The sequence below is a fragment of the Bombyx mandarina genome, chromosome 07 (assembly GCF_030267445.1).
Source record: "Bombyx mandarina strain Sakado chromosome 07, ASM3026744v2".
Taxonomy (NCBI): Eukaryota; Metazoa; Arthropoda; class Insecta; order Lepidoptera; family Bombycidae; genus Bombyx; species Bombyx mandarina.
The window spans coordinates 8,026,343-8,039,564 of NC_143214.1; the positions used below are offsets into that span (position 1 = coordinate 8,026,343).

The window sequence follows — 13,222 nt, forward strand, 5'->3', positions numbered from 1 at the left end:
TTTAGATACGTAGTGTCACTCGCGTTGTGGTTTATCCGTGGGTTTTGATAGGCACTCAACCTCAATTATGTAAAATCACATGTTGTGTGCAACAGTATTTTTTGACAAAGTTCGGAAATTTGAAATAACAAATGTGTACTTAATTCTGAAGGTCTCACCAATCCTGCTAATGCAAAACAGTCCTCGGAGCACCGTGATACGTGAGGAATGTAGATAGATCTTCAAGACGACCTCCAATTATAATTGATACGTTCTAGGTATTCATTAATTTTTTATTAATTTAAGTCGTCGTGGCGTCGTGGTAAAGGATAAGACGTCCGGTGCATTCGTGTTGAAGGGATGCAACGGTGTTCGAATCCCAGGCGGGTAGCAATTTTTCTAATGAAATACGTACTCAACAAATGTTCACGATTGACTTCCACGGTGAAGGAATAACATCTATACTAATATTATAAAGAGGAAAGATTTGTTTGTTTGTTTGTTTCGAATAGGCTCCGAAACTACTGGACCGATTTGAAAAATTCTTTTTCCATTAGAAGCCGACATTGTCCCTGATGAACATAGGCTACTTTTTTTTTATTTATTTTTTTGTTTCATGTGGGTTTTAATGTTTCCGAAGCGAAGCGAGGGCGGGTCGCTAGTCGTGTAATAAAAATCAAACCCGCAAAATTTTTAATTTGCGTAATTACTGGTGGTAGGACCACTTGTGAGTCCGCGCGGGTAAGTTCCACCGCCCTGCCTATTTCTGCCGTGAAGCAGTAATGCGTTTCGGTTTGAAGGCTAGGGCAGCCGTTGTAACTATACTGAGACCTTGGAACTTGTATCTCAAGGTGGGTGGCGCATTTAAGTTGTAGATGTCTATAGGCTCTAGTAACCACTTTACACCAGGCGGCCTGTGAGCTCTTCCACCTATCTAAGCAATAAAAAAAAGGAATCTGAAGACAGCGTCAGAACGCTTCGACGCAAAAGCGGTGCGACACGATAACATTCCGCTCCTTGGTGCTTTTAGGCTTTCTAAGCATCGGTTACCATTCTCCTTGGACTCCTGGAATGCAACCTAGTCCATAGACGCAGCCCACTCATCGCCGAATCTTCTCAGCGGGTCGTGATTCCGATCCAGTGGTAGATTCAGCGAAAAACTACTCTTGCTAGGTCTAGTGCTAGCAAGTATTCTTAGACATACGGGAGCTCACTTACTAATCCACGTGTAGTTGGAATAGCCCCTTAGGCTACCAACTATTAGGTAGAAGGAAAAAGTCCGTGTGTGAACATACGTTGCACGCTCGAACGAGATGTGCCCCTATGTAAGGAAAGTGAATTCGTGCAATATTTCTAAGAGCCGAACTTCGGGGACTGAATCAAACTTGGTAAAAGTTATTCCGACGGAACGTTTTCTATTTTAATTTTACTTTTCTGTTATGGTTCGACATTTCCATATTTGTATTTAGGTGAGTTCAGTTAGTAGGTACTGTTACGTTTTTTTTTATGTGACATCTATAGCCGCACGTAAAACCGATTTCTGTCGTGGCGACGCATGCCGTGGCGACGCGTCGCCACGCTATATGATGGTATATATATACAGTATATATGCAGTAGTGTGTACGGTGTGGCGACGCGTCGCCATGCACAATCGACTGTGCGATTCTCTCTGTTTTTTACTTGAAAACAAATTAGTTTTTCGTAATATTTTATTTTATCATTATGACATATTTAGTTCCTATCACAATCTGTTCTTTTCTGCATATTACTTTTACAAAATAATGTCGATGTTTCACATCTGCCAAGCGTCCCGTGACGGCTCACATTTTTTTTTTTCACTAAGATCTGATACAGCATTAGTGATGCATGATAAAAATTGACTAATGGTAACAACTATTTTCCTTATCGGTTAAATGAATATATATAAAAGGACAATGCCACTTTGCCAACGAACCCTTTTAAATTACAACTTTATCATTCAGAAACAACGCTGGTCCATAGTTACGCCATGAAAATTCATGTAACTGAAAAAACTCTTCAATAAACTATTATCGTTAAAAATAACAGCTGCGCACCCACCCGGATCAATGGAATAGGTTTTGTATGTGTACGTGTATCTCAAAGCTTATTCTGGGTATAATATACTCGTTGTAACAAACTGCGTTGTTGTTGTAACAGATTTTTTGAGATTGTTTTTACAGGAAAAGTGATCCTTAACAATTGAAAAAAAAACCATAAAATAAAATAACACGAAACATTTTTTTTGTCAATTTCTAAATGGTTAATTCTTCCTCTAATTAACCGAACTTTAGTAAATAAAAAGTTCAATAAAGAGATAATGTTTTGTATTTTATATAGTGCGTTTTTAATTGTAACTAGATGAGGTTTTTTTTTTGATAACGCCATCTTGTTGTGTCTTTAAAGCGGTTAGTTGCCCTCAATTAAGAAAAATAGTATTATTATTCGGCAAAAGGTGTCGGGAAGAGTCATTAAGTTGATTATTGAAAACACGAATAAAACGACTTTTTCTGAAAATAAATTGTAGCTAGATCGATTTATCGCCCCTGAAGTCCCCTGTATACTAAATTTTATGAAAATCCGTTTCCGAGATTCAGATTATATATATATATATATATACAAGAATTGCTCGTTTAAAGGTATAAGATAAGATAAGATATTATAATGTGAAAATATTAGTACCGGATTCATGACGTACGCGACTTCAGGTGTCCTTGGCTATTGTTTTTAATTAGCGCCTTCTAAATAATACGATTTAAAAAAAATATAATTTTTTACTCTTAAAAGGCAATATGACCAGTGAGTTTTAGCCTCCACGCGCAATCATTTCACAGAGTATTGTCTGATTTTCGAATCGTTTATAGGCAATTCGATAAATAGGGAGTCCTTTCGAAATTGGAACACTATTCGCTTTCGCTGTGGTTTACATTTAGGGCTATCTTGGCTAATACTAGAAATCCTTAAATAAACAAATGTAATTACTTTGAGTGATAGACGGCTTGTGATATATTTAGCAATATAGCGCTTTATTACAACTAGTGGTACCGCAGTAGTCGAAATTCGACTATAATTAATTGAAATTATAAGTTTCAACATTATTATGGTCCTATTGTTACAGATTTCGCCAAATTTAGACAAATACTCGTAATATTAAATATAAACAATACTAACCTATTCTCAATTTGACTACAGATTTTAAGTAATAACAAAAGTTTGACAATAAACAAAGAGTATATGTATTGTCTCAAATACATGGTAGTGTGTGTAATATTTTCTTTATCGACTTAATGTATATTTTATACATTATTTTAAAAAAATATTATCATTGTGCACTTCTTCTCTATATTCTCTATAAGTGTGGAAAATTTCATACTCCTCCATCCGCGCAATTTTCGTAAAAAGGGATACAAAGTTTTTGCTTCACGTATTAATATATAGATAGACCTACAACTGCGTAACACCATCTTAACAATTTTGAGCGAAACTAATGTTTCAGTCAGTGGCTGCCAATAGTCTTGTCGCGTTATCAGCGGATACCTTCAAAGTTAAATCGTTACAAATGAGGGGAAGGCTTGAAGCTAAGCGACAACACAATCATTTGTCACTGTTAATTAGTAATCCGCGGATGAATAATAGGCGAAACGTGCCATTTGTAATTGCCGAATTATTCAAATGATTTATGAAACTGAATCCTGGTCTCTACGTTAATCCGAATGATAATATTGTCTAATAAATATATATTAATTAAGATGCGCTGTGGAATGTTTTTAGTGGGAAATGGTATGTAATTGGTTGTATGTTGGTCTGGTATAGCACGACCGTATCTATCTCGTCGGTGACATAAAATTCAATTAAGATATTTTCTAGAAATTGGCAGTAATGGTCTCTGAATATTTTCATCAGAACGCGGCAATTGCCAGTATTTACTGGTTGTAAGCAGTATTTTGAGCTTGCACGGGTAAATACTACTATCCGGGTAACCGGGTAATTTTTGCCGCGAAACAATCATGCGTCCGGTTCGAAGGAAGGGCCGTTATAGTTTATATATTTATACAGTGCAACCTCGGATATAAAAGATCGGAAGGGAACAAGTCAATATTCGTTATATCAAGTAATTCGGTAAACTAAGGTTTGTTATAAATTAAGGTTAGGTTGGTCTACCATTGGTTATAACGAGGTAAAAAAAAATTGTTTTATTCACCTCAACATTACGTGCTCATCTTGTTATAACGAAAAACTTCTGCTAATAAAATAAAATGATAACACATTTTTATCCATCCACTGATTCACGTATGGGATTAAGGGTCATATTGGTGGGAACGTTATGTAAAAGTTTTGGGTTGACAAAATTCGTTAATTAGAGGTATGTATTCAGACTTCTTTTGGATAGTTGAAAATTGATTTAAAAGAGGTTGCTCGCAAAAAAATTTCGCAATGTAAAGGTATATTTTACAATGATTACTATGGACAATTCAAGGGGATAAAGAAGAATTTGTTAAATCGAGGATATTGTTAAATTGAGGTTCTTTATATTAAGGTTGCACTGTAGTACGTTTAGCCTCGCCAGTTGCCTCAAGGGCTATTCCGGCTTTGCCTAGCAGATAGGCGAGCTCACAGGGGTCAGCCTGGGAGACTTTGCTAATATCTGCCCAAGCAAGAGCAGTGCTTTACTGAACATATCATAGTATCGGAAACGTGACCCACTGAGAAGATCCTCCGAGAAACTCAATGAGTTGGGTATTTGGGTTAAGTTTCAACTCTTCGTCGCATTCGACGAGAGCAGCGATCGGTACTTGAGAGCCTGGTGGAAGTATTCGCCTTATAGTGTTTTATGTGCTCCGATAACCCCATAGTACCAGATGATCACCACCACTGACTAGTGAATTTGGACTAGTTAATTACATAAATTGGTGCTTTATTATAAGCACGTTTCGATCGTGTAAGGATCGTAGTCAATTCTTCAAGATAATTGTACTTGTTAAGTCACGTCATTCTTTTAAAGTCTTAGACATTGAAGTCATATGTTTTATGGTCAGTCATTGACTTATCCAACAATGTAAAATTATTATAACTAGTGGTCATAGACTATATATACATAGACTATATATTCAAAGAGTATATTATAATTCTGTAATAACAGATTTCACTACGACTACACTGTAGACAAATAATATTAAAGACATACAAGAGACTTTTTGGCGGGAACGCGAGGAGTGAAGTTGTGTGATTTGTTTTATTTTGTCTATTTAGTGTTTCTTCAGGTTTAAATGTGTAATAATGGTGGTTTATTAACTGTTTAATATCTGTGAAAGTGCACAAATGTGGGAAAATGAAACAAAGCTGCTGGACGTAACTTCTCGGGTTCCTCCAAAAAGTCCACTGAAAAAATCTCAGTAAATGACCACCATTTTACTGCGATTATATTTCATCCCATATCATCTCATTTCATTAAATTTCATCCCAGTTGATTAATGTCTCAAATTAATCATCTTCATTTCATTTCACTCCATATTATCATATTTCATAAAATTAAGAAAATAAAGTAAAATAAGACATGACTTAAAGGTCTTAGTTACCAGGTCATAAAATCTCTTAACAAAAAAAAAAGACATACAATATTAATTTAATGTCAATATGACCATAGACTACCAAAAGTTTGACAATAAACAAAGAGTTTGTTGATTGACATGTCTATTTACAAACTAGATGTCCGCAATAAGTTCCTCAAAATTTTTTTTTTAAATTAATAACCTAAAAGTACATGTTATTATCCGCAACACGCTTCGTAAGATGATAGGAACAGAGTTGTCAGCAACATGCTTCGTCAAAAAGTACAATACTTACTTTCAGCTGCAAGCGTCATCATAAGTAACATGTTTGTTGATTGAGTCGATATGTGTAGTGTTAAATACATGGTAGTGTGTGTAATGTTTTTTAATGAAAAATGGTCGGAGCTCTGTAAGTCAAGGCCGCTCGATAAGTTTGTAAAATTGTGATTACGAAGAATACAGTATACTGAATCAATTAACTGCAGTACTGTTACATTTTGACATGCAAATTACTCAGATTTCTGGAAAAACAAACATTCAGACGTTACTATGTATTTATTTAGAGGTCCTTGTTATTCTAATTCAATGTCGAGTGTTGAATTGTTTGGTTGGTTATTAGTGCAAATTCAATTACGCGGTTTTTACAAATGACCATTAAAATATAAATTTTAATTTAGCTTGTTTCAATGACCGCTATGTTAATAAGTATTTTAACCGATTGTTTTGTTTGTTTAACACATTACAGAGAAAACCCTATGAAGATTTATTTTTGAAGTATAACTTATTTAGGGACACTGTGATTGTAATTTAGAATTTATTAATACACTTTTTAAAAAAAATTTCAAAAATTGAAATTCGACTAAAAAATGAAAAATAAATAATAGTTTAAAAAAACTAACAAAATACGCTTTTATAGAAAATCTAACTAAAAAATAGAAAATCCAACTAAAAAACAGAAAATGAATTTGAATTAAAAATAGTGTAAGAAAAAAAAGATTTTATTGTAAAAAACGCGTTACTACTTCACGGCAGAAATAGGCGGGGTGGTAGTACCTACCCGTGCGGACTCACAAGAAGTCCTACCACCACCGTATGTGATCTTTTTTGCCACATACCATCCGGCTATGGAATGAGCTCCCCTCCGCGGTGTTTCCCGAGCGCTATGACATGTCCTTCTTCAAACGAGGCTTGTGGAGAGTATTAAGCGGTAGGCAGCGGCTTGGCTCTGCCCCTGGCATTGCTGAAGTCCATGGGCGACGGTAACCACTCACCATCAGGTGGGCCGTATGCCCGTCTGCCTATAAAGGCAATAAAAAAAAAAAAGGCGGTCCACGCTGCCGAGGACAGGTCTCTGTGGTGCGATATAGTCCGCCGGAAGATTCTGAAATCCCACAGAAGACACGATTTTTGGCATTGAGGATTTATGACACAAGGAGGAGAGGTTGATCAGCTTGTTGGCTGTCCTCTCACATGGAAAGTTACCTATTTCAATAAATGTCACAACGTCGCCATCAACGCACCAAAATGCCGCCACCCACCTTCAGATGTGAGGTCGAAAATTCAAGTGTAATAACAAGATTTTGTTACTAATTTATGTTGTACCTACTCATTTTCACATCAATTTATTAATTTACCAATTAAGTAAAAAAAAATCGATTTTTAATAAATTTATTTCGAAATTGTTCTTACAGTCTCTCAGTTGGATTTTAATAACATTCATAATTAAAAAAATGTGAATAGCATAAATTCCAACAATGCTAACGATACTGAAATATATTTTTTTTACATTTTATTTTTGATCTCCTTCCTGTAAAATCCTTTCATTCTTCCACGAAATATACATATGTACTTTATATTTTAATCGACGCTCAAAGTTCTGAAAGTGCCTGGCAATCCCATGTCTTCATTTTTCATTTCCCTCACCCTATACGCCTCGTTGACTTGAGCTTTTTTCATTTCACAAAAGTATTCTGAGCTTTCCTTCGAACTCAACAGATCGATCCAGTCTTCTGAAATACATGTGAATAAATAATTAAATGAAACGCCCAAAAATTTAAATTAGTCCAACTATAAGTCTGTTGGACTGTGTACCGTCATACTTCTAGGCTTCGTGTGAGTCTTTGTTGTCGCATCGCAATCAATTGTAAACGAAGTCATGGAAGTTACATTATTGTTACATTCAATTTACTGGCGGCTATTAAAGCCAAAAGATTTGGCTACGGTGGAATACGTTTTCCTTGGATAAGTTCATTTTAGACGACAGCTCGAATACCGGTCCTAGTTTAATAAGGCGTTGGCGTGCGCATATAAAGCTATGAAATTGGTCATCAGAGACAGAGAAGTGACCGTGTCCACATTATGTTATCTAATTTTAACACTGCTTTATTTAAAAAAGCTTTTAATGCAAGGGGATTTTGGATCTTCTATCGAGCGAGGGATTTTGATCCATAAGCTGACAGTCCGAATGTTGTTTTAAAAAATTTTGAATGTCGTTTTTGCGGGACCTCTACTATTCTACGATAGTTATCGCTACAATCACGAATTAAAAGAGAAATTGGTGGTACCTAATACGGTAATAGCAGAAAAAAAAATGTTTTCATGATTTGTTCTTTGTACGTAATGTATCAAAAAATTGTGACTTGTGGGGTCACAGTGTCTAGGAAAGGCGGACGCTTCAGCTTGCTGCTTTACGTTACATTGAGGGTTCATATGCTATGTATTTACTAACACCTGACGTACTTATGCGTATCTTAATTGACAGATAGATTATCTTAATTGGCTTTGCTAAGATTGCCAGAAATATTGATCACAGAGTGTCACATTTTTTCAAACTTTAATGTCAATAGGTGGATATTGTAGATTGGAATATCCCGCAGGACAGTTGTTGCCCTTGTTATAAGAGTTGGGCTTGTTATATGATGCATCGTTCTCTACTTTAGAGCACATTAAAATAAGGCTTTATCTAGGACTAATCGTACCGTGTTTTGTTAACCGATTTCAAAAAAAGGAGGAAGTTATCAATTCGACTGTATTAATTTTTACAGTTGATTTTTTGATTCTTTTCTGTGCTCCTCATGTGGTCCCAGTTAGATTTTATCAAGGTGCGACCAGTGCTTCTGGTTCTTATGTAGCTATTGTCTTCGGCTACATTAAAGTCTATTTTTTTGTTAGTCTGTCTACTAGAATTTTGTATTATGTAAATTAGAATTGATGCAAATGTGACATGACAGACAAAAATAGTCAATTGTTTTATTATTAATGATTTACATAAATTACTCACACAAATCATTAATAATAAAACATGTTTGTAATTGTAAATGTATTTTAATACATTCATTTCAATATTAATGAATTAATATACTAATTAGTTAATTGTTATATTTTTAAGCTCACATATTGTCACTTTTATGCAATCCATGAATATCAGTTTAATTCTTGTCTATTAACTTTCTATTTTTGTGTATCTGAAGTAAAGCTGTTGTATTCTTTGTACAAGGAGCACTGCTGCTTGAGATACAGTTTTTATCACCTAGTTCAAGCACAGATGCAAATTATGATTGTGTTTCTATGTTAATAATAACTAAATAAAAAAATACTCCAATAGAAAGATGCATTGCATGTAAATTCCAAAGATGCATTCATACTACCTTGTATTTCTTTTAGTGATCGATCCATCCCTCCCAGTTCTTTGGGCAGTATTCGCTGAGATATCACCTGGTGCAGTGATTCCAATGTTTCATGCACTTGGAATCTGGATGCCACTTTAGGACTGAATAACGGTTTTACTATTTTTAAGAAAGCATCGATGGTTTTCGAAGGAGTCAATATATGAATCCCTTTTATTCTTAGTCCGTAACCTTCCTGTAAAATATTGTTTACTCTGACGCATCATATCGTTCAGATTCACTTTGCTAATTGTTTTCTTTTCCGATCCAAATTAGGATATAATGTTTTGATGGTAAAAAAATATATTATCTTATACCCTACATACCCCATACGGCTACAAGTCATGTGACGAACCTTCAACTACATACCATACATACAAAAAAACCGAACATTACATTGTCCCATAAAAAGACCTGACTTACCAAAATTATTGTGGTAAACTCCTTTAATTCTACTGGGTTGAGTCGAGCTAACAAATTCATAATGCTTATGTCTCTGTAATCGACAATTATTATGTATCCATCCGCACAATCATACATCTTGAGATAATCCATGTACTGAAAAGGAAAATAATGTTGAGATGTTCAAAAATGTATATATTTTAAAGACTGTGAGAGTCTTAGATGCTAATGAAGTCATATAGATCATTTTTGGTGTACTAAAAAGCTTTCATGTGATTCATTGCCATGCACCCACACGAAGAAATATCGTTCACTCGCTTCGGAATTGTGAACGCATCTGCGGTTAATACTGGAATGCTTGGGAATTTTAAACGATATTAACCTGGCTAAAACCACCTCCAAAAAGGCCAAAAGGCCTCCTTCAAAAAAAAAAAATAACTAAGCATGCCGTTATTGTTTCCAAATTTCAATTACATGCTCTAAGTATATTCTTGAAAAGTTTAACTTGAATGTGTGGAAGGAAATTCAACTTTTGGCGTTTTTGTCGGTTACTTTGGATAATTCTGTCCTTATTATTATTATTACCTTATTCAGAATTGGAAATAAAACTTACCGCAATAATCAATTTGTAATAATCTAAATACGGAATTTTATCAAAGAATTCGTTCCCGATCGATTTCAAGAAAAGTATTCTATGATAACCTATTAATTTGGGCAATACAATTAACGTTGAGCTGCAAGAGAAAAGTGTGTCACATATTAAAAAGTAAAAAGAATTTTGTGGTTAATGAAAATCCAGACGACGCTGCTAACACTAACCCTAGCAAGAGCAGTGCTTCGCAGGATCTACCACCGGATCAGAAACGCGAACCCTGAGAAAATACGGCGAGAAACTCAGTGGACTGTGTCTGTGAGTTAATTTACTCGCCGAGCCCATCGCCGCAAGCGACGGGTTCGACGAGAAGATTCAACGTTAGTGTAGATTAAGTAAACGAGAAAGTGATTAATGATGGAATTTTGACACTACAGGAGTTAAAGGAATATTATAGCAATAGCAAGACTTGTGGCTTAGAGGTCTACCGGTGTAGTCTTTTAGGTTTGTCTGCCTGCAAAAGCAATAAAAACATTATTTTTTTTATTACTTAGATTGGTGGACGAGCTCACAGCCCACCTGGTGTTAAGTGGTTACTAGAGCCCATGGACACCTACAACGTAAATGCGCCACCCACCTTGAGATATAAGTTCTCAGATCTCAGTATAGTTACAACGGCTGCTCCACCCTTCAAACCGAAACGCATTACTGCTTCACGGCAGAAATAGGCAGGGCGGTGGTACCTAGTAACCAGTAATTACGCAGATTATAATTTTGCGGGTTTCAATTTTATTACACGATGTTATTCCTTCACCGTGGAAGCCAATCGTGAAAATTTGTTGAGTACATAATTCATTAGAAGGGATTCGAACACCGGTGCATCGCTCAACACGAATGCACCGGACGTCTTATCCCTTAGGCCACGACGACTTCCAAATATAGTGACTGACTGTTAAAATGAATATTTGTTTCTTTAATATAAGCTGCACGTTCTTTCTGTTTCTCTCCTTTCAGAGCTTTAAAGCTTCTTTCATTACATATAAGGCTTCAAAATCTTACCTGATTTAGATCATCGTCGGATTCCATAAAATACTATAAAGGAGAACTCACCAGAAGAACAGATTTTCAAAATCCTTCCTAATGTCCTCGAAATCATAAAACTTCGGTAGAACACTACGGAGAGTAAACAATTTTTCTAACTTAGATTTAGTCCTTTCGATAGAGCACTTGCTTCCTAATATGCTCATTTCTAAATATTTCCTTGCTGTAAATAACAGATGTCGAATCATCAAGGTCGGTTTCTGCATATGAATTTTATTTTGAAACCGAGTTGATCTTTCAGTTATTGTTTTTCGTTTGTCAAAGATAATAAGTTTGTAAGTTACTAGCCGTACTCGCCCGCTTCGCTGGGCATTTAAAATTAACATTATTATTTTTGTCATTATTATTAGGGAGTCCATTAAGTACATGTATTTTCTACATGGATACTAAGTTTCAAGTCAATCGGATGCATGGTTCAATAGTTATAACGGAACATCCGTAAAAACCACTGTAGACTATAGTAGACACTGTAGTGGATATTAGTATTGACTAGTGGTCCCGCAGTAGTCGAAATTCGACTACAATTAATTGAAATTATAAGTTTCTACATTATTATAGTCCTATTGTTACAGATTTCACCAAGACTACACTATAGACAAATACTCGTAATATTAAAGATAAACAATTCTAACCTATTCTCAATTTGACTACAGACTTTAAGCAATAACAACAGTTTGACAATAAACAAAGAGTATATGTGAGTGTGTCAAATACATGGTAGTGTGTGTAATGTTTTCTTTATTGATTTAATGTATCTTTTACGCATTATTTAAAAAAAATATTAGCATTGTGCACTTCTTCTCTATATTCTCTATAAGTGTGGAAAATTTCATACTCCTTCGTCCGCGCAAATTTCGTAAAAAAGGATACAAAGTTTTTGTTTCACGTATATAGATTATCTACTCACGAAAATCTTTTTTCATGAAATGATTCTGTTTCTTCAGCCATTCCTCCAGAATATCGACGGCCTCATTCATTTTTCTTTCATCGTAACCGTATCGTTTCTGTATATGCTCCATGGAATCTTCGGGAATTTGCAAAAGCTTTTGTTGAAGCGCCGAACTCATTAGGTACGTTAGATAAAAATTTAAAAAAAATATATAGTTATTAGGCCAAGAAGACAAACGGTAAGTTGCGCGATCAGATCTGCACTAGCGTGCCTATGTACGTACAGTCGTAAATTGTATGCTTGTGTTGTTGATTCCATATAATAGTCATTTGCATGGCAAACATATCGTATTTTTAATTTTTTTAAAGCCTTTGTTATTACAGTGTGCATTGTGTTATTACATTTATTAATGTAACAGCGTTCAAATTTATTTCTAACTAGCTGACTCCCGCGATGCTACCCGCGGTTATTGTCGTACCGCGGGTGACGCGGCGAGGCGAAGCTAGTCTAAAAAAAGCCTAAGTTACTCCTTATATTTGAAATATAGCTCCTTAATATGAGCTACCTATCAGTGAAAGTCCCTTCAAAATCGGTCCAGCCGTTCCAGAGATTAGCCGGAACAAACAGAAAGACAGACAAAATGAAAAAAATAATGTTATTTTGGTATATGTACTGTGTCTACATACTTACGCATTTAGTAAAAAGTGGTTATTTTATTATTACAAACAGACTCCAATTTAATTTTTTTGTATAGATAGATGACTGATGACTTTAGCGACAACCTTTAGACGTTTTGGATGGTTTACAATTACAATACACGCACTTTCTATGGTTTTTTTTCATATACGAGTGTACAGTGTGTACACCCATACATACAGGTAACCTATTATGTAATAGTAACTGGATCCCATCATCAGAATGTAAATATGATCACCCGCTTTAGCATAAGAGCTCGAAGTCTGAACTGTATTGTTAGATAGTTGTCCCACCCTTCAAACTGAAAAGTATAACTTTTTAGCGGCTGAAC

At 35.2% G+C, this 13,222-nt stretch overlaps 1 protein-coding gene across 2 annotated transcripts; it reads right to left on the reverse strand.

Moving 5' to 3' along the window:
• Positions 1–7,198: 7,198 nt before the first annotated feature.
• On the reverse strand, positions 7,199–12,456 carry LOC114249523 (uncharacterized). 2 transcript variants are annotated; one of them, XM_028183129.2, is made up of 6 exons: positions 12,214–12,456; positions 11,316–11,469; positions 10,227–10,347; positions 9,635–9,769; positions 9,194–9,407; positions 7,199–7,555 (listed from the first exon to the last, which is right to left on the reverse strand). In XM_028183129.2, exons 1-6 carry the CDS (start codon positions 12,371–12,373, stop codon positions 7,404–7,406), a joined length of 936 nt encoding a protein of 311 aa, XP_028038930.2. In that variant the 5' UTR covers positions 12,374–12,456; the 3' UTR covers positions 7,199–7,403. The 2 variants fall into 2 exon arrangements, with proteins under 2 accessions (XP_028038930.2, XP_089584798.1); XM_089728672.1 differs by lacking the exon at positions 12,214–12,456 and having other exon boundaries at positions 11,316–11,672.
• Between the last annotated feature and the right edge of the window lie 766 nt (positions 12,457–13,222).